General features: G+C 42.4%; 2 protein-coding genes across 2 annotated transcripts in view; both read left to right on the forward strand.

Annotated features, from left to right (window-relative positions):
- Positions 1-4,622, forward strand: part of sh3kbp1 (SH3-domain kinase binding protein 1) — a 33,998-nt gene extending 29,376 nt beyond the window's left edge. Inside the window, 8 exon segments of the mRNA XM_079234495.1 lie at positions 564-699; positions 814-884; positions 1,668-1,774; positions 2,084-2,209; positions 3,121-3,255; positions 3,257-3,333; positions 3,605-3,668; positions 4,499-4,622. Of these exon segments, the coding sequence (XP_079090621.1) occupies positions 564-699; positions 814-884; positions 1,668-1,774; positions 2,084-2,209; positions 3,121-3,255; positions 3,257-3,333; positions 3,605-3,668; positions 4,499-4,537 (755 nt within the window). The 3' untranslated portion in view covers positions 4,538-4,622.
- Positions 4,623-7,902: 3,280 nt separating this feature from the next.
- Positions 7,903-22,024, forward strand: part of map3k15 (mitogen-activated protein kinase kinase kinase 15) — a gene marked incomplete at its 5' end in the record, with an annotated part of 25,346 nt that continues 11,224 nt past the window's right edge. The window contains 19 exons of the mRNA XM_079234493.1: positions 7,903-7,966; positions 8,082-8,393; positions 11,596-11,735; positions 12,022-12,045; positions 12,333-12,413; positions 14,085-14,278; positions 14,900-15,068; positions 15,531-15,637; positions 16,149-16,319; positions 16,407-16,519; positions 16,881-17,040; positions 17,518-17,668; positions 17,762-17,869; positions 18,397-18,446; positions 18,936-19,031; positions 19,163-19,250; positions 19,336-19,469; positions 21,067-21,194; positions 21,771-21,901. Coding sequence (XP_079090619.1) covers positions 7,903-7,966; positions 8,082-8,393; positions 11,596-11,735; positions 12,022-12,045; positions 12,333-12,413; positions 14,085-14,278; positions 14,900-15,068; positions 15,531-15,637; positions 16,149-16,319; positions 16,407-16,519; positions 16,881-17,040; positions 17,518-17,668; positions 17,762-17,869; positions 18,397-18,446; positions 18,936-19,031; positions 19,163-19,250; positions 19,336-19,469; positions 21,067-21,194; positions 21,771-21,901 — 2,421 coding nt within the window. The remainder of the gene's footprint in view (positions 7,967-8,081; positions 8,394-11,595; positions 11,736-12,021; positions 12,046-12,332; positions 12,414-14,084; positions 14,279-14,899; positions 15,069-15,530; positions 15,638-16,148; positions 16,320-16,406; positions 16,520-16,880; positions 17,041-17,517; positions 17,669-17,761; positions 17,870-18,396; positions 18,447-18,935; positions 19,032-19,162; positions 19,251-19,335; positions 19,470-21,066; positions 21,195-21,770; positions 21,902-22,024) is intronic.

Genomic DNA, 22,024 nt, shown 5'->3' on the forward strand with positions numbered 1-22,024 from the left:
TAACATCTTTCATTAATTTATCACACATTTATTTAATATAGCGTCTTTCATTAATTTATCACACATTTATTTAATATAACATCTTTCATTAATTTATCACACATTTATTTAATAGAACATCTTTCATTAATGCATCACGTATGTATTTAATGTAAAGTCTTCGTCTCAGTCCATAGTTACTTCAGCTGTTGGATGAATATAGTGAAGTAAAAAGTACTTGATATTTGCCTCTGAAACGTCGTGGAGTAGAAGTATAAAGTTGTTATTTCTATTCATTGGTCAGATCACTAATGACTAACTCTCCTGAACCAAAGCCAGCTGGTCTTTGTGTTCCTCCCTCTGAGCCTCCAGACCTTTCGTCTCCTCCACTTTTTCATCTTTAACAACCGCCTCTGGCTTTGCATCTCGTCCTCCTACCTGACCCTCCCCTCCGTATGAATGTGTGTGTGTGTGTGTGTGTGTGTGTACGTACATGTGTGTATTCATGTCGTACAATGAGTCTGTTTTTGTGTTGTGGTTATTTTTCCCCTTTGAACCTCCGTGTGTGATTGTTTTGTGTGTAGGTGAAGAGGTGAAGCTCGGAGACATCCCTAAGCCCTCCCTCCCATCGACCCTTCCCAAGAAGCCCCTCCCCCCAAAGACCAGCTCCTCCTCTTCCTCCCAACCCCCGCGGCGTCCTGAGAGACCGCCCACTCTAGCGTCAGTACACACACACACACACACTCGTGCAGGCTCTTACGAAAAAAAACGGAAATAAATCCCATAGTCCTGAGCGAACACGGCCTAATGTTGTTGTGTGGTTTACCTGCTCAGGTGTGAAAGCCCCAGGTCAGAGGGCGGGGCTTCGACACCAGACTCTGCCCCTGACAGGTCACATGACGCTGGTGAGTTTGAGTGACAGGAGCGTCGCGACCCGCTGAGATCAAGACATGAGGCCTCAGTAGCTGTCAGAGAGCGCTCTCTCTCTATCTTTCTCTCTCTCTCTCTCTATCTTTCTCTCTCTCTCTCTATCTTTCTCTCTCCCTCTCTCTCTCTCTCTCTCTATCTTTCTCTCTCTCTCTCTCTATCTTTCTCTCTCTCTCTATCTATCTTTCTCTCTCTATCTTTCTCTCTCTCTCTCTCTATCTTTCTCTCTCCCTCTCTCTCTCTCTCTCTATCTTTGTCGCTCTCTCGATCTTCGTCTCTCTGTCTCTCTCTCGCCCTCTTTGTCTCTCTCTCTATCTTTGTCTCTCTCTCTCTCTCTTTGTCTCTCTCTCTATCTTTGTCTCTCTCTCGCTCTCTTTGTCTCTCTCTCTATCTTTGTCTCTCTCTCTCTCTCTTTGTCTCTCTTGCTCTCTTTGTCTTTCTCTCTCTCTCTCTATCTTTGTCTCTCTCTTTCTCGCTCTCTTTGTCTCTCACTCTCGCCCTCTCTTGCTCTCTCTATCTTTGTCTCTCTCTCTCTATCTTTGTCTCTCTATCTCTATCTCTCTCTATCTTTGTCTCTCTCTATCTTTGTCACTCTATCTCTCTTTGTCTCTCTCTATCTTTGTCTCTCTCTATCTTTGGCCCTCTCTCTCTCTGTCGCTCTATGCTCTCTCTCTATCTTTGTCACTCTCTCCCCCTCCCTCTCCCCCCCTCTCTCTCTCTCTCTCTCCCTCTCCCTCTCACCTGCTTGTTGTGTGTTTCAGACGTGGACCTCGACGTCGTCGTGGCGTCGGCAGAGAAGCTGAGTCATCCGACGGCGTCGCGGCCGAGAGTCACAGACCGCCGACCTCGATCCCAGATCATCACCCCGGTGAGCGCCTTCAACCAGCCAATCATGGGCCAGGGGGGCGTGTTGATGATGTCACAAGTCATGTGATATTGTTAAAAGTTACTTAAACTTACTTAAATACTTTACTTAACTATAGAAAATTCAATAAAAGTAGAATTGTGCATTTTCAGAATAATGTATATTGTATTATTAGCTGATGCAATAATGTGTTGAGCTCAGGTTCATAGTGCTCGATCATTTCCTTATAGTGCAACACGGTAAAGTTAATTAATGAATCGCTTAATAACAGTATTAAATATGTACATAACTGTGAATAACATCTGTCATCAGTCCTCCATGGCCAGTCTGGACCTGAACCCCCCCGTAGTGATGGACAGGAAGGAGAAGGAGGAGCCGGAGTCCGCGCCCCACAGACCGGTGGAGGTTTTCCAGAGGAAAGGAGTCCCCGCCGCCTCGGTACGAGCCTTACTGTCCACTTCCTCTTTCCATCAGCAGAGGGCGCCACGCCACTTGTTTTCATTTAGATTCTGAGCCGTGTAGAAGCTGCATTTCTTGTTCGCACACATGCTGTCAAATGAGAGATTTCAGGGGTTTTATTTCATGCACCACCAGTAAGAAATGCAGTTTCTTCTTGACCAGGGTTCTTACGGTCATGGAAAACCTGGAAAAGTCATGGAATTTTAAAATGGTTATTTCCAGGCCTGGAAAAGTCCTTGAAAAAAATAAAATCCCCAAAGTGTTGTAAATATCATGTAAATGTGTTATATTCATGTGTTCATGTGTTCATTTACGCTGAGTTTGAAATAATTAATATGCTTTTAAAAGAAAGACGCTCAAAATATAAGCAGGCATACATACAGGCATCTATATAAATGTTTATTCTTTTAATCAAACTATTGTCTCATTCATTTGAGTCATTTAAGGTTTACTGTATGCTTTGTATTCTCATTGTTAGTTTAAATACTACATTTACTCACTTTTTACTGTTTACACCCAGATTTCACTAAATGTTTGTCATGGAAATTTGATTTAGTCATGGAAAAGTCATGGAAACCCATTTGTTAAAATGTGTATGAACCCTGTTGACTCAATTCAAGTTGTAAAAGGTCGGGATGTCTTTCAGTTGGCAAAACAATCTCACCACAAGGTCCAGGAGGAGCCGTTCTGGAGCTTTCTATCAGATCACACAGTCTTCGTCAGCACAAAGACATCGGCCTTAAAATATTTCATTTTTCTGAGTACTTTAAAAAAAAATCTCACCACCTAATTATACAAGTTTAAATCTGGATTCCTCCCAGGTTATATTTCAGATCCTGAGATAGAAGAATTCCTGATCATCCCTGACCTGTGTTGTCATTGGCCCTCAGGTACCTGACAGCAAGGCGCCGCTGCCCACCAGGCCCTCCGTCCTGACCGCGCCGAGCGCCGTTCACTGCCCCACGTCCCCGTCTTCCTCCTCGGGCCTGAGCCCCTCCCCCGAGCTCAGGCACTCACCTCTGACCCCCCCCGACACTGGAGGAACTCAGGAACCAGCTGAGGGACCTGAGGGCCGCTGTAGAGCTGCTGAAGAGCCAGCACAGGTACGCTAGACCTGGAATCTTTAAAAACCATTTAAATCAGTTACAACATGTTGATTTATCTGTGTTTTTATTAGTGTTTTATTCCATTTAATGTTTGTATTATTAACTTGTATTTGTCCTGTGATGTTATAAACGTGGTTCACCCATGTAAAGCACCTGAAAAGTCCTGTTTAAATAAATTGTTTTATATATATATATATATATATATATATATATCCACAAGCATGCATGAGTGTGTGTTTTGGAGTCATGGTGTATTTGTGTGTTTCAGGCAGGAGATGAAGCACTTGACCAACGCGCTGGATGACGAGAGGAAGATTCGTGTTAGTTTACAGGTGAGACTCATGAGGTTGAGATGTTTATTTATGGAACAAACAAATAAACAAACAAAGCATGTTTTGAAATAAATGGCAGAAAAATCTTAGTATTAATATGCATGTACTGTATATATTGGGTTCATGCTGTTTTATTTAGAGGTCATTATTTAGCTTTTTAGGAGAAATGAGACCAGTAAACCAACAAAGATCTTTTGGGAATCTGCACATATTATATGTGCAGTAAAACATTATATATTTTGTGGACAGTATTTATTAATTCTAACTTGCTCATCTCAAAGATTATAGTACAAACGCAAGTCATGAAAAATACTATAATCATGCGATGTAATCTATGGGCACTGGAAGATTGTGACATTTTGGAGATTGGAAAAAATAATCAACATGAATTGAAAATAACTAATTATCGAGTGCAGTGGTTCTTAACCTTTTTCCAGTGATGTGGAATATTTTACCCCCTGACAAATTATTATTATTATTGAAAATTATTCTTGGTTGAAAAAGAACATGTAACACACAGCGCTGTGCCATCAAGGTCTGATTTAATATAGAATATATACAATTCAGTTTATGAACATGCACTTATTTTTTATTGAGTATTTATTAAATAACTATTTTTAAAGGATTTTTGAATGGAGGCTAATTTTAAATATATATCTCTTTTAAATCCCACGTACCCCCTGCAGTGCCTCCACGTACCACCAGGGGTACACGTACCTCCATTTGAGAACCACTGCAGTAGTAACACTGACCTAATCTCATGCAGGAAGGATTTTAAATGTCTTTAACCGCACAATAAATAACCCACAATATGCGTGTCTTTTTGCCAGATGGAAGTAGAGCACATAAAGAAGAGCCTGTCGAAATGAAGACTAGCGCATCCTCTCACCGCCACACCGGAGGCCAACATTTGAAGACATTCTCACTGTTGACCGAGACACTTCAGCCAAAACAAAGTTTGTGCCAAATGATCTTCAGGATCAACAACAACACCAACAACACCACCACCGTACCATGGAACCATCCACCTCCCCCCCTGACGTCGCCTTATCCAGCGTTTACTTCTCTATTTTGTTTTGTTTTTCTTTCAAAAAGGCTTCTCTTAAGTTTCCTGCTATCTTGTCAAACGCTTGCTGTGCCACCGGCACTCGCACTGGCGGTGTGTCGCCACTGAGGCGGCCGTGGCGCCACTGAGGCGGCCGTGGCACCCTCCGCTGGTACTTCATGGTTTCTGAGTGTAAAGGAGACTCGACCTTCGTAGCCCGGTTGGTTCAGGCGACCTCTGTGCCGGTCTGTGTCCCCTCTGCGGCCTTCACCTCTTCTCTGCGTGTGTGTGTGTGTGTGTGTGTGTGTGTGTGTGTGTGTGAGAGAGAGATGTTTTGTTTTCCATCCATGTGGGGACCAACAGTCAGATTGGGGACTTCTTTGTAAAGTGAGGTAGTTTTTGGCCCGGATCGTGAATTCTTCAGCGGGCAAGGTTATGGTTAGGATTCGGGTCGATCAAAGCCGGTACGTCCTCCTTAACTCTCGGGTCGTATCGTTGCACACACACCGAGCTCGATGTTTCCATGGTGCACTGCAGGCGGAGGATTTTTGAAACATCAGCCATTCAACAGCCCTGACCTTTTTCCTCTTCTTGATATCATAACTTTATAACTTGCAGTCAAATATTCCACCTGTTGGAAGGCTAAAACTATAAGCACATGATCAGTTTGATTAAGTCTCACCAACATGACCAGTGCTGATCCTACTGGTGCTAATTAAAGGAATAGTTAGGCCTTTTGGGAGTGAGTTTATTTGCTTTATTGACGGGAGTTTGATGAGAAAATCAATGCCGCACTAATCTCTAAACGCTAAATTTGAAGCTACAGCAAGCAGCTAATTATCTTAGCTTAGCATAAAGATCTAGCTCTAAAAACCAAGCTCTTAAAAATTACAGTCTGTCAAATAATCTGCGTAAAACCACTGATACTTTTATACATGTATGAAACAAACATAATGTGTTAATCATTATTCTTTACAGAAGCTGGTAAGGCGTAATGCTAAGCTAAGCTAATTGTTGCCTAGATTTGGCTAGATCAATTTTCTCATCTAATTCGGCAAGAAAACAAAGAAGCGCATTTCCCACAGTGTCGAACTATTTCTTTGGCCAAATCAAAAAAATCTGCCCTCTGATATTTGGCTGCAAATGAAAGCAAAGAAAAGCACACGTCACCGCGTGACCCCCCTTATTAATCAAGACATACGTCATGTGAAGAGCGTTGCCTTCTGGACCAAAACGTTTTTATTTCACCTTGTTTTGCTTTTAGCACTTTTTTGCACCACGGACTCCAGGAACCTCGAGAAACAGCTGTGCCGGTCGCGACCCCACAAATAAAAATAAAAACGAGATCCACGTGCAGCTGAAGTTTCTGGTGCTCTTTTTGGCAGCAGGTGAAGGGTAAAGACAGGGTTAGAGGAATGCAGTCAGTGAAAGGACCTCACAGGTATAACAAGATAAGCGTGTGTGTGTGTGTGTGTGTGTGTGTGTGTGTGTGTGTGTACGGCCGTTTGCCTCCCTTCCTTATATGTGCACAGAATCTATGGCAACCCGTCACTGTGGCCTTCCTGTTCTTGACTCCAAATCTTTCTTTCTGTCTTTCTTTCTTTCGTATGACAACGAGAAAACTGCTACAACTGAGTTTACAAGTTGTTTTTTTGACTTGGTCCTTTCTCTCCAGGATAGTGATAAATATATATACTTTTATATTTCTGTGTAATAAAGATGCTATTATGTACTGTTCATGTGCTTATTTTGTGTGTTTTTAAAAATAGCAAATGTTTAGATTGTCTGTTAGTAAAATGTGTAAATAGAGTATTGTATGAAGGAGCATGTTGCAGTCAATCAACTGCTCCTTAGATCATCTCATGGGAGATGACTGATGGAAACATCTGAGTGAACACAACCAGGAGGGAAAGTCTTGATTCAGCTTTAACGGGCCCTGGAACCACCGCACAATTTCTGCAACATCATTTGTTCAGATGCAACTGACATAAAATCCCTGAAAATGTTTAAAAGACACTGAAAACTGCACTATTTGAGTTTACAGTAGTTTTTAGATGTCTAATAGTTTGTTACTGAAACTATTTTTTGCTGGTTTAATTGTAGAAAAACGTCACAATTGCACAACAGCATAAAAAAGCAGGTGTACAACAAGAGTGAATAGTGAACAATAAAGCATTTTACTGCACAAAGACAAGAACAATAAGTTAAATGCATCCCAAAAGGAATAAAGAACCAAACAAAGACATATCCCAATCAATGTGTGAATAAAAAATCAGTCAAAGTGAGTCCAGATATTGCAAAAAGACTCGTTCCTAATTTATGTCGACATTTTAAATGAGTTTGCAGTTTCCTTGAAAATATTTTTTTCTTTTTCTATAAACCATATCCATGAAAAGTGCTGTTTTAATGTGAAAGGGACTGTTGAGGATCCTCCAGAGCAAAGTCTCATCAGGAGTCTGGTTTCAGACCCACTGTTGCCAAGGCAGCCGCACTTCTCTCCATCCAATAAGTTTGCAGCATTTGAACTATGGGAGCTGCTGCTGTTGGCCACAGTCCAGTCCATTCACTTATTTACTATCTGGGATTTAAATGAGATCATTACTGCAAATATTCTACTTATTTCTGTTAGAAAAGATGCCAACATAAACAAATGATTATAGTAATCCCGCTGTGGTTCTTTTAGAACCTTTCCAGGAAAGGAGCAATGTTACTGACCCCGTTTCGGGACCACATGCTACACAGTTGTTTCGCTTTGTTCAGCATACTGACCTCTGGCTGTCAGCACAGTCCGGTACCAACACGGTGCGTAACGGGGCCGGGGTCCCGTGATCTGCCAAAAGACTCTGGAAAACAATATATATTTATATATATATTTGAATACGTTATGAGGAACATCCTCAACCACACGAGCCACCCGTTGATTGAATGTGAGAATAACTTGGCTGCAGAGGGACGCGCCGGTTTATATTTAGACAACCGGAGAGACGCGGTAAAGTTTCACCGGACAGCACGCGCTGATTGTGTCCAGCAAACCATTTTCTACTGAGGCCACATGAGTGAAACTCAACATCTGGATGCCTGTGTGTCTCACCCCCTCTCTGCACGTCCTCTCCCCAGCGGATCTGGTCGGATCCAGTCTGGGTGAAGCGGACTTCTTGGTGCGAGATAATCGGCCGATGATGTGAGTTAATGAGGCGCAGACGCGGGGCCACAAACTCAGACGCGCTCCTCTCCGGCGACAGGTGCGCACCAAGTGAGCGAGAGGAGGACGAGACGGGCAGAATAAAGGAAGTAACGGGAGGGAGAGGAGAGGCGGAATAAAAAAACGAAGGCAGGAGATAAAGCAGAAACACCTCCTGGGTTCCCAGCAATGGATACGAGCCAGAGCGCGCAGGTCGCCGACATGGGAGGAGAACACTCCGCCGGGGTGTGCGTGGTGGAGCGGGACCGGGAGAGGCCCGAGGTGTCCAGCCCTTGCCCGCCGGCCAAGCAGCGTCCCCTGCGGGTGGTGTACGTGCTGAACGACGGGCTGAAGTCGGTGATGGCCAGCAGCCCGGAGTCCGGAGCCCTGCAGTGTCTGCAGAGAGCCTGCGACTCCGAGAGCGCGCTGCTCACCACCGTCACCTTCGGGCGGCTGGACTTTGGAGAGACATCAGTGCTGGACAGTTTCTACGATGCAGGTGTGTGTTGCTGGGGGGAAGAACGTGTTGGGCCATTTAAAGGTCGACAATTTGAGTCGCCAAGGTTAGAAACTGGAAGGATAATTCATTTAGTAAATGCATGTTTTACGCACAAACATTCCGGAAAGTATTTTCTACTGCAAAATGAAATGCTGTTGAAACAATGGATTTACTTTGAGCAACTTATATGTCTTTGACCAGTAAAACACCAAAGCCCTGTTGGGATACCAATAATATATGTGCAATAATCATTATACATTATAAGAACAGTATCTATATCATCTCAAAGTATTTCTCTCACACCACTATCTACCACCTTGTTAGCTTCTAGTGTTTATTAGACATAATATTGTTATTAGATTACATTCTGAGCTATTTCAAAAGTGAGTGAGAAATGACATCGTCTGTAGAGAGAAAGAGTGACAGTGTGGTGCAGACGAGTGTGTGAGAGTGCTTTATTAAAATATAATGGGATTGAAAAGCAAAGTGCTTTAAAGTCTCATTGGCTCAGAGTCTTTATGTGCTAATGGTTCATAAATTGTGGCATTTAAATCAAGACATGACGTGTTTATGGACAGTTTACATCTTTAGTGTTCGAAGGAAACACAATGTTTACACACTAAGGTGCAGATGTTAGACAGTAAGTGTGGCCAATACAAAAGTAAAAAAAAAAGTCATAAGGTGATACAATATAAAAGGCTTTAATGACCTCTGGTGCTCTATATGCCTACAATGTTAATACTTCAATATGAAAATGTGTTTTTCTAATATAGCAACTGAGACTAACAGGTTTTATTAGTTAAAATCTCCATGGATGGTGGAGCCATGAGAGCCACAACATCTCTTTAAGTTTTCTTTTTGGATGTGTTTTGGCTGCCGTTTGATACAATAAGTTGGAAAAAGTATGTGTTTAGTTTGGTAATTGATTGAGAATGATTGGGGGGGTAAAACATTTCATTCATATTCTTTAATTACACTATTTAAGTTTCCCAGTAAACAACAGAGCCACCAGTCAAAATGCAGAACTGGTACTAATATAGTGTGGTTTTCCTTGACATGTGATTCTGTTGTGCAATATGCCAAACACAGTACAACATGTACCCAGTATGTCATCTAATATCTGACTATTAGATATTACCACATTCATGTTTACTAGGGGTGTGGCTCCAGGGATGAACATCTTGGTTTGTCCTTCCTTGGTCCAAACTGAAATATCTCAACAACTATTGGATGCATCGCTATGAGATTTTGTGCAGACACATTCCCGGTCCTCAGAGGATGAGTCTCCATGACTTTGCTGATCCCTTGACTCTTCCTCTGTTCATATGACCTTTCATCGAGCATCATGTTTTTTTTACCAAATACCTGCAAAACTAATAATATTCCCCTCAGCCTCCGTTAGTTAGCAAACGTTAGCATGCGAAGACGCTAACACAAAGAAGCAGCTTCCCATAATCCTCAAGGAACTCAAGGTCTACAAAACCCCACAATCTGTGGAACATTTTAAAACTGAAAGACAAACAAGAATGACTCACAGGAAAAAGAAAAGGAGTGATGAATGGAACATTTCAGAGAGAGATGCGCAACAGAAAGATTCAATTAGAACATAAGAAGCTGCAGAAGACGTGGACATCGATATCATTCCACCAATAAAAATAGCCATTAAATCAAATCATATCCAGAACTAACTCCAAGCATCCTCCTTCCGCTATAAACTGACATCTGATTGGAGAGCAAGATAGGAGTATCTGTGAAAGTTACAAAACAAAAGGCACATTATCTGATTGCAACAGCTAAATATTCTGCAAGATCATGATACACTGAAGCACATCAACGGTAGAGAAAGTGACCAGATCTTCCCTCTCAGGTAAATCAATGAGCAATGTACAGAATGGCAGCGACAACTGTATGTGAACCTTATTGACCTCAAGAAGGCTTTTGACAGCGTTCATCATGATAGCCTCTGGACGAGCTACAGCGTCCCCTCCCAACATAGTGATCATCCAACAGTTCTACCAATGGCGAAAACAACAGCGGCTTTGTGTGACGACAGCAGGATTGTTCCACCTGGCCAGAGACCGGGTCATGAGAAGAACAGAAGATAAGGCCAGAGGACGTTGATGGACCCTTTATTCCACCATTGAAGACCTTGACTTCCTTTCAGATAAGCACATGCATTTACATTCAAGAATAGACAAACAAAATCCCAGTCCATGGACAACTAGCAGGGCTGTTGATGAACGGCAGTAAAACCAAAGTCATGCCCATCACCGCCAACAACAGAGGAACAGTTCTTCGACCGCCTTCAACCTTCGGTCTTGAAAAGTGAAGCCAATGCTGAAGTTTGCAAAACATGCATTTCTTTAAATGGCCTCTGGTTACCTCATGTTTTAAGGAAGTCTATTAGAAAAAGACTCTACTTCTCACTTGATTTATTAACTTACGAAACATTGTGAACATGAGTTTATGGTGTCAATTGCTTCAAGTCTTCATCCATACGGCATTATGTTGATTCAAATAAATGATGGTAAATAGACCGTATAGAGGAGTATGCTTTAGGGCGGGTCTACCTTGTGATTCGCCATAATGGTGGGGGCACGCCAAGAAACTTAAACCGGATCAACCTTTACAAGACTTTAACAAACCTGTAAATACAACCAACACGGCACCAAAACCAAACCTGAAAAAGTGTGTATTATCAACAGCAGGACACCCTCAAACGATCCACCTTCCAAACACCATGCCAGTAGGGTCTTGCATATATTCTGGCCAAAGACCATCTCCAAAATCGCCCAGCAAGGCGACATACACTCCGTACTTAAAGAGTGGACCTGGATTGGCCATGTGCCCGGAGCGGACATCAGGGGCAATCCCAAGAGTCGCATTACACCGGACCCCAGAGGGAAAGGGAGGCCCAAAATAACATGGCCCAAGACGATAGAGAACCAACTCCAACTATGGGCCCGTTGGCACAATGTGGATCAATCAGGTAGTGAGTATTGGTACTTTTACTTCAGTGAAGGATCTCAGCAAGACTTCCTGTGTAGTTCTTCAACCACCAACTTACTGCTAAACACCTTCTCTCTTTTAATAGGATTAGAAGACATTGGGGTCTTACTCGAGGGCTGATGGATTTTTTATGTTGTTGTTTCCATCTTTATGTGCGTGGACATCGCCGCCCATCTCTTCTACCTCCGTCCAGACATCGCGGTCGTGGACATGAGCGACGTGTTTCGGCAGCCCTCCTTGTTTTACCATCTGGGCGTGAGGGAGAGCTTCGACATGGCCAACAACGTCATCCTGTACCACGACACTGACCCTGACACGGCCCAGTCCCTGAAGGTACTCCCACGCATGCACTTCCATCTCCTGGAGGCGTATTTAGGGTTCATGGATGCCATTCCTCGGCAGCTCCTTAGAACAAAGTGACCCACTATGTTATTTACAGACGAGTGTGTGCGTGAGTCTGCATCTTGGACAGTGTGTGTGTGAGAAGTATGCACTGTGTTGCCAGGGGGAAACAGCTGTTTGAAGTAGTAATGTGGCACTAGGACAAGAGTACACAGGGATAACACTGTCCAGTCTTTAAAATCCATTCTCATATGCAATTTGTTTTATCTCCTCACAGGACATGGTGGCACAGAAAAACACAGTAAGTTTATGTGTGTGTCTTTGTGTATGTGTGTGTGTTGCAGAGTGATTTATGTGAACAAACTGTCTCGTGCTATTCGTGGAATAATATTCGTGACAAATGTCGTTCTTCTGCATATCTACATGCTTTCACTCTGTCTCTCTCTCTCTCTTTCACACACACACACACACACACACACACACACACACACACACACACACACACACACACACACACACACACACACACATATTAGTAACAGATTTTTAAGGTATGATTTGTGTGTTTATTTCTGTGTGTGCGTGGAGAAGGCCACTTGTCCTTCAGCCTTAGGGTTTCCATGGGTTCAGTTGCCTCCAGAATACAGAGGCTCTGGATTGCGTAATAAAGTAGGTACCATGCTGCACTAGGGCATGCTGGGAGATTTTTTTCACAATCTAATAAACATGGAGGAGGGACAAACTCTGACCTTGGCATGGGATGTTGTGTGAACAACAAATTAGAACGCCCTAACAACAGACTCACAAGGAGAAAGGAGGATCAAATGAGTTTGGAACATGACGGACACTCAGATGAGTGTTTTAACTTTGCACAGCTGCACTGTGTGATGACTCATGTCATGAGGACTTCTTCTTAAAAGAGATGTTGAATGTGTGGTGCTCTGTTCTGCAGAGGAGGACGGCAGCAGTTATATTAGCGTGAGATCCAGCGACTATTTTATTATCTGTGAAAACAGTGGATGATATTTTGATGGTGTGGTTTTTGTCAATGCTTTTAGAATTAATTTGATGGCATGACCTTAACAACTAATTCAACACTATACAATCTTTTTTGATTTTTTTTCCTTTTGCATCTCAGCTCAATGTGAACTTCATAAAAAGCAACCAATTGATTGGAAACGTATGATAAATGTGATCGGAAAACTGGGATTAAGAATTACTGGTGGTTTATGAAGAATCAAATTAACAAATTATGGTTGCGAACTGTCAATCGCATGAATCCCGCCCTAAAGCATCCCCTGCTTTATGGTCTGTTTGACTCTAAATGACCATAATTTACTAAATGAACATCATGCTGTATTGAAGAAGACTTGAAACTAGAGATTGAGACATAAACTCATGTTTACAATGTTTACTGAGGGAATAAATCAAGAGAAGTAGAGTCATTTATATAGACTTCTATACAACCAGAGGAGTCACCCCCTGGTGGTCAGGAGAGAGAATGCAGCTTTAACACATGAAGCACAGACTTCTATACAACCAGAGGAGTCGCCCCCTGGTGGTCAGTAGAGAGAATGCAGCTTTAACACATGAAGCACAGACTTCTATACAACCAGAGGAGTCGCCCCCTGGTGATCAGTAGAGAGAATGCAGCTTTAACACATGAAGCACAGACTTCTATACAACCAGAGGAGTCACCCCCTGGTGGTCAGGAGAGAGAATGCAGCTTTAACACATGAAGCATAGACTTCTATACAACCAGAGGAGTCACTCCCTGGTGGTAAGGAGAGATAATTAAGCTTTAACACATGAAGCATAGACTTCTATACAACCAGAGGAGTCAATCCCTGGTGGTCAGTAGAGAGAATGCAGCTTTAACACATGAAGCACAGACTTCTATACAACCAGAGGAGTCGCCCCCTGGTGGTCAGGAGAGAGAATGCAGCTTTAACACATGAAGCATATACTTCTATACAAGCAGAGGAGTCTGCCCCTGGTGGTCAAGAGAGAGAATGCACCTTTAACATGAAGCGTAGACTTCTACATATTTGTGTGCATTCATTCTTGCTGTTCTGGATATTTAACAGCCACGTGAGCCTCATTACTAGGGCTTACCTTTGCTAATGTCTTCATAATCCTACCAATCAATATCAGTGGTGCACTAATCCTCTGCTTGTACTGATCTTCCTCATTAATCCCTCTATAATCCCCAATCTGTCCATCCCTTCCTCTTCCTGGACTCATAAGCATCCTGGAGGTCTTTTTTATCTAATATAAAGATGTGTTGTATTTAAACACACCCAAATCTGAATCATTGCATTTCTTTCTGTTTCCTTCCAGGCCTCCAGTGGTAACTACTACTTCATCCCCTACATAGTGACTCCTAACCACGAGTACATGTGCTGCGAGAGCGACGCCCAGCGCCGGGCCAGTGAGTACATGCAGCCCAGCTGGGACAACCTGCTGGGGCCGCTCTGCGTCCCGCTGACGGACCGCTTCACCAGCCTGCTGAAGGACATCCACGTCACGTCCTGGTGAGACGCATTTGAAGCATTAACTTGTCTTATCTTATACTCGCGTATAGATGGGAAGCTTCAAAGGCAAAGCCAAACGGACCCTAAGTGCACATTGTTTTGACTTTTGAGCCCCGAGAAATTGGATACATTATTTGCTTAGGAGTTTTCCACAAGTTTCAAAAAGTTGAATGTAAGAGTTTATGTACTTTAATAATACATATAAATCAATTTAATATATTTTTAATGACTCGTATCCTCATTCAACGGTTCGTATGATATCTAATTTTCCAACAAATGTCCAGCAACTCTCTCATTAAAAAGCGTCTTTGGGGTTAAAAAGTGACTTTAGTACGAATGTTACGGGTTAAATAAATCAATGTTGACTTCCTGTTTTGAAAGAAGTGATTGCCTACTTAACCAGCAGCTCATTTGTGTCCTTCGTCCTATATATATATATACTGTATATAAAACCAATCTTTTGAAGACATGTAAAGAAAAATAACATCAATGTCAACCTAAAACTTTTGTCAGAAGAATACAATAAGTGAGGACTCTTCCTCTATCCTTATCATCATTTTGATTTGTCTCACTGTCTTTCTCCACATCCCTCTGATCTGATCGCCTCTCCGTCTGCTGCAGTGCTTCTTTTAAGGACACCCTGCTGAATGACATCAGGAAGGCCAGAGAGAAGTACCAGGGAGAGGAGCTGGCCAAGGAGCTTTCCCGCATCAAACTCAGAATCGACAACACGGAGGTCCTCACCCAGGACATTGTCATGAACCTGCTATTTTCTTACAGAGACATACAGGTAAAGAAAAACTCATAATGCTAAACAAACACGTGCAATACATGTGAAAGGAAACCCTGAGGAAATGGACCAAATATATGTCAGAATAAGGAAATTGGCAGGTGACTCGCCCTCCCTAACCTCACAGGTATTCGGATTTTGTTGGCTTTAGAAGCTCATTCTCTCTTAAAAAGACAAGCACTATCTTTAACTAGGATGCAACTCCACATATATATGTTTAGATCCAAGTATAAGAAACTGTGTATAGAATCCTTTGAATATATATTTTCTATCTGTTTGTTTGGATGAATTTATGGTTGACATGATTGACTGACAACGTTGTTGAAGTGTTATATACTTCAACATGTCTTATTTTTACTTAGTTACTTTGATTCTTTCTTACTTTCGAAGGATTTATTTCTTGTTAAACTGTTAAAATACCGAAATGAAATAAAGTTTAGTTTGCCTTAACTCCCCCGACAGGACTACGATGCCATGGTGAAGCTGGTGGAGACTCTGGAGATGCTGCCGACTTGTGATCTGGCCACGCAGCCCATGATCCAGTTCCACTACGCATTCGCCCTCAACAGGTGCATTCTGACGGAATCAGTGGCGTCAGGCTAACATTTGTCTTTTATAAGTCAAATGTGATCGTCCCTATGTGTATTCTACTCTGGAGTCATAACTCGGTCACGCACAACATATTTAATTTGAGTCCAGAATATGACTTTATGGCATCTGTTTTACAATTCTGCCATAAAAATGTTTAATTAAACAACATACACATTGTCACAAGGAGACAGACAGCCGGCTGGAGAGATAAATCAGGTTTTAAATCTATAATAACGTATTTATTTAAAAGCTGCAACGCCATTTTGATGACGTTGGCAATTAAGTTTATTATTCCATATCAAAAACGCGGCTAACATTTAACTCCGGCTAACGGTAACTAACTATCACTTTAGCAGCAATTGCCATGTCTGCTTTTGATTCTAGTGAAATTCTTGCAATTTGGTGTTGTTAAGCTTATCATTAAACCACATTAACTATATGAATGTATTGCATTGTGGATTTAGTTTGACATTATTAATGTGTGTGCAGGAGGAACAGTCCCGGCGACAGGGAGCAAGCTCTCGAAGTGATGCTGCAGGTGTTGCAGTCGTGCGAACATCCAGCGCCGGACATGTTCTGCCTCTGCGGACGCATATACAAGGACATCTTCCTGGACTCAGACTGCAAAGACATGAAAAACAGGGACAACGCTATACAGTGGTGAGAGACGCACTTCAATGCATAATCCCTTCCACGTGCCTTCATGAACAATACGTAATCTGCATCTAATTGCTTACATTTGTGCAGGTACAGAAAGGGTTTTGAGCTGCAGCCGACGCTCTACTCTGGCATCAACCTGGCGGTCCTCCTCATAGTTGCTGGCCAACAGTTTGAGAGCTCCATTGAACTTAGGAAAATAGGTAAGAGGAGGATCCTGAACCTGGCATCCCCTTTGAGTGATTCCTCAAACCAGCACAAAATGCACTAAATCAAGCTGGAACCGTCCGATACAAATATCATCAAATGTGTCACTTGCTTGGGTAGCTTGATACTTTTAATCCAGGATGACAAATGTATCTTTCTCATTTTAAGTCATTTTAAGGGAAACAGTCAAATTAACTGATACAGTAACTGCAAAATAAACATCTACTAGCATAATGTATGTAGTAGCCAATGCAAAACAATTATTTGGTTGTTCTTTTCTGTCAAAATGAAGTGCATTCATATTAGGTAAAAAGTGTATTCCACAATGTTTTTATACTTTTAATCTGATGTCTTCAGGTGTGAGGTTGAACAGTCTGCTGGGGCGCAAAGGTTCCCTGGAAAAGATGAACAACTACTGGGACGTGGGCCAGTTTTTCACCGTTAGCATGCTAGCTAACGACATCCCGAAAGCTACTCAGGCGGCCGAGAAGCTCTTCAAACTCAAGCCGCCTCTCTGGTAGACTTTCACAGTCACAAGGAAATACTTCTTATATCCTATGTTGTCAGTGCTTTTCTGGCACAGCATCAGAAAAAAATATAGTTTGTCGTCTGAAAAAATGCTTTTATGTTTTAAGCTACTTTATTTGGCAGTAAAGGACATATACTCAATTAAATAAATGTTATATACCGGTGTTATATTCTTAATTTTTAAATACCAGTGACCAGTTGACTACTGGGGGACTAAAAGGAGGCTCTGATAATGACAAGCAGGCCAAACCCCCTTCAAAAACCTCACAATTTAGATTTTGTATGTATTCTTTATTACAAAAATAGTTCATATTCCATTTAAGTGACCAATAAGTATGACACAAAAGTAACAATATTAACCAAAAATTAGGGGCAATTTAAATAATATCAATATTTGATCTTTGTTGCTAGTCTGTATATTACTTAGTTGCATAAAAACACGTGTTTTATGCGTACCTTCTTCCAGGTATCTGCGGTCGGTGGTGCAGAACCTGCAGCTGATCCTGAGGTTCAAGAAGCAGACGGTGGAACATTCTCCTCAGCGGGAGAGGCTCAACTTCTGGATGGACATCATCGTGGAAGCCACGCAGGGCACCACCAACCGACTGCGGTTTCCGGTGCAAACGCAAAACACGCAAACCTCAGATCAGAGGCTCAGAGACTCATGCGATCGCATCCGTTAACCTCTCGTTCTCCTCTTTGTGTTGCAGGTGTTAATCCTGGAGCCCACTAAGGTCTACCAGCCCTCGTATGTGTCCATCAACAACGAGGCTGAGGAGAAGAATGTCTCCATCTGGCATGTTTCTCCTGCCGAAACGGTAACAAGTCCTTCCTCTTCCTCGTTACCGCAGCATTTCATTGCATTGCACCAAAAAAAACTGTCAAAGTGCGTTTACATCCATTTGTTTTTATGCACATGTTCAGTATGCCGAACGACAGAAAACATATGCTTGGTTGAGATGATGATCACTTTTCACGATGTTTTTCCTCCGTTTGATGTCACGTTTTTTTACATTGTGTCCTTTTCTCTTTGGTTTAATAGCACCAACTGAAGAATTAGAGCCAGCAGCTGTTTAACCTTGATAAATCAACATCCTAATATTTGCATAAAAGTACTGGATAGAAACCTGCATTATTAATAAGCGTTTTCATTTGTGGATTCTTTGGAAATTCTGTGAAAATGTTCCTTCCACTTTGAATGGAAACCCGACTTCTCTTTTCTAGAAGGAACATCGCAAATGTGCTTCGTCATCTTTTCCTCGTCTATTTAAAAACAGTTTACTTTGAATGAGTTGCTGGGTGAACACAAGACCGAAGTTTAACACTTAATTCACTTCCATCACAGAAAGGGATCCATGAGTGGAACTTCACCGCGCTGTCCATCAAAGGCATCAGGTATGAATGAAATGTGGAAGTGAATGCAATGCAAAACTGTTTGGCATGTTTTATTTTATGCAACTAAAACACACTGTTTCTTGTATTTATTTGGGTTTATCACTATAATCGCATGATCAAAAATGTTGCCAAAACACTTTTGTTTCACTAGTACAGTAAAACTTCCAATGGATGCCTGTTAAGCCCTAGCGTCGCCCAATTGGGGGACCCTTTTATATCAGGAAAATCAAGAAAAAATCATGGTATAAATCCCTCCCCCCCAAAAAAACAAACATGTTAGGTATCAAATTAAACATAAAAATCAGGGCTACAATAATATATAATCCCGATGTACAACCTCTAAACACAACTCAAACAATAAATAGGATTAGGGGTTAGGGTTAGGGTTAGGGTTATTGGGGTAAGGGTTAAGGCTAGGGCTTAAAGGGCTACGAGTACTTTAAAAATCACAAAAAATCACAGAATCTCCTCTGACTCTCCGGTCTGCAGCATCAGTAAGTTCGACGAGCGCTGCTGCTTCCTCTACGTCCACGACAACTCCGACGACTTCCAGATCTACTTCTCCACTGAGGAGCAGTGCGGTCGGTGAGGACACACACCTCTAGATGTGTCTGTGTAGGTGTGTGTGTTTGTCTGCGTTTGTGCTCGTATGTGCGATTGTATTGAAACAATGGCCGCGAGCGGGGAAGTGATGACGTTGCAATGTCTCGTCTCAGGTTCTGCTCCATGGTGAAAGAGATGATCTCCGACGGGACGGGGAACGCCGTGGAGCTGGAGGGGGAAGGGGACGGAGACACACTGGAGGTCCTAAATACAGCCATTCATGTTCAGTAAAACGTATTGCAGCTCTAGTTTGTGATGACTGATTGGCGGTATGTGTGCGTTACAGTACGAGTACGACACGGACGAGACAGGGGACCGGGTGGTGTTGGGCCGGGGAACCTATGGAGTGGTGTACGCTGGGAGAGACGTCAGCAACCAGGTCAGGATCGCCATCAAGGAGATCCCAGAGAGAGACAGCAGGTAGGTGTGTTTGTGGAGAAAGGGGATGCTCTTTAGTGACCTTTGACATTTGTGATGGAACATTAGCTCTTGAGTCACTGGAGCAGAGGCAGAAGAGTTGAGAATTGTAATTTGAGCTTTCTAATGAACAGACAAAAAAGTCTTCTGGAGCACAAGTCGTAAAGAGTGATTTTTTATTGCTTGTAAGCGGAGAGCAGTTTACACAGACACCTATCACAGTGACAGTGGAAAAGACTCACTTGGTATTTAAAAGGTTCCTTCCCTGTCCGTCAGATGAAGTTAAGACCACCAATGAAAATGAGCCACACACTTGAAAAGGGCCAAAATATGAGTCACACCAATCAAGTCTTATGTTCTTGTTCCAACTATTAATTACATTTATCAGCAGGTGCAGACTTATCTATTCACCCTCGTCCTGTATTCGGCCTTCAGGAGAAAACAGAAATATTTCAGGATAATTGACTTGGAACCTAGTTTGTGCTTCCACTGGGAGTATTTGGGCCTTCCAGTCTTAAACTATGGCAAGATATATTTTACCATTACATATTGGAAATGGGTATTTTACTGTCACAGAGTTGGTAATTGAGTCCTGCTACCCCATAGTCACTGTTGCTAGGTCAGACAAGGTTTGTAAAAAGATAGATGGGTAAGGTAGGTAGGTAGATGGGTAAGGTAGATGGGTAAGGAAGGTAGGTAGGTAAGTAAGTAGGTAGGTAGATGGGTAAGGTAGGTAGATAGGTAAGTAAGTAGGTAGGTATGTAGGTAGGTAGATGGGTAAGGTAGGTAGATAGGTAAGTAAGTAGGTAGGTATGTAGGTAGGTAGATGGGTAAGGTAGGTAAGTAAGTAGGTAGTTAGATGGGTAAGGTAGGTAAGTAAGTAGGTAGGTAAGTAAGTAGGTAAGTAAGTAGGTAGGTAGATGGGTAAGGTAGGTGGGTAGGTAGGTAGATAAGTAAGTAGGTAGGTAGGTAGGTAGGTAGGTAGGTAGGTAGATAAGTAAGTAGGTAGGTAGGTAGATAAGTAAGTAGGTAGGTAGGTAGATAAGTTAGTAGGTAGGTAGATAAGTAGGTAAGTAGGTAGGTAGATAAGTAAGTAGGTAGGTAGGTAGGTAGGTAGGTAGATAAGTAAGTAGGTAGGTAGGTAGGTAGATAAGTAAGTAGGTAGGTAGGTAGGTAGATAAGTGAGTAGGTAGGTAGATAAGTAGGTAGGTAAGTAGATAAGTAAGTAGGTAGGTAGGTAGATAAGTGAGTAGGTAGGTAGATAAGTAGGTAGGTAAGTAGATAAGTAAGTAGGTAGGTAGGTAGATAAGTAAGTAGGTAGGTAGGTAGGTAGGTAGTTAGGTAGGTAAGTAGGTAGGTAAGTAGGTAGGCAGGTAGGTAGGTAGATGAGTACGGTAGGTAGATGAGTACGGTAGGTAGGTACGATAGTAAATGTTTAGTACATGTTTTCATGGTTGCTTGTTGTGTAAAAATATAAGAATGTGAAGGAGGTTGATGCTTTGACCAGATATGAAACATAAGACAACTTTATTTAGCCAAGGCACGTCTTTTTGCTCTCTCTCTCTCTCTCTCTCTCTCTCTCTCTCTCTCTGTACATTAGGTACTCCCAGCCCCTCCATGAAGAGATCGCCCTCCACAAGTACCTGAAGCACAGGAACATTGTTCAGTACTTGGGCTCCGTTTCTGAGAACGGATACATCAAGATCTTCATGGAACAAGTGCCCGGAGGTGCGTTTGCTTACCAGAGAGAAAGACAGTAAAACACAGTTGTGTGAACTAGGACTAGATCCTTAGAAACTCCATACTATGCACTTCAAAATCCATGTGAATCGTTCAACGGGTGGTTTGTGAGAATCATAAAGTCTGAACTATTGACGTGACATAGATATCCGTCAACATCAGTTGTGGACGTTGTTGCCACTACCGCATTGGATTGTGGGATATTTATGCTGGCGTATTATAATTTGTATACTACGGTTTTGGAAATACTAAAAATCATATTGTTTTTTAGACTAAATATGATCTTAGTATGGGATCTTGGAGTCAACCTGTAATGAAACAGATTCAAAACAACATTAATTCAAAATACTGTGTCGACTTTATGCTTTACCGATCATTCTATCCTGTGCATGCAGCCAGATATTATATAATATACAGTCAGATATGATGTAATATACAGCCTGATAGGTCAATTTCAGAGATCGATGCTTGTGACCTCTGGGTTACTGGGCGGTCTCTCTAACTGCTTGGTCATCTTCCCGTTTCATGATAGGTTTTGGACACTCCTTCTCTTCCTTTCTCCAGGAAGCCTGTCCGCGTTGCTGCGCTCCAAATGGGGTCCGCTGAAGGAGGCCACCATCATCTTCTACACCCGGCAGATCCTGGAGGGGCTCCGGTACCTCCACGAGAACCAGATCGTCCACCGAGACATCAAGGTACACAACGGACTCTCTGCAGCGCTCCGTGGTTCGCAATTCATTTCCATGCATGAAAAAACACCAAAATGGCGCCCTGGTCGCAGCCCTGTGGTGCGTTGGGGATTTGACCGCCAGCTGCTG

This window comes from Taurulus bubalis (assembly GCF_910589615.1).
Source record: "Taurulus bubalis genome assembly, chromosome: 18".
Lineage (NCBI taxonomy): Eukaryota > Metazoa > Chordata > Actinopteri > Perciformes > Cottidae > Taurulus > Taurulus bubalis.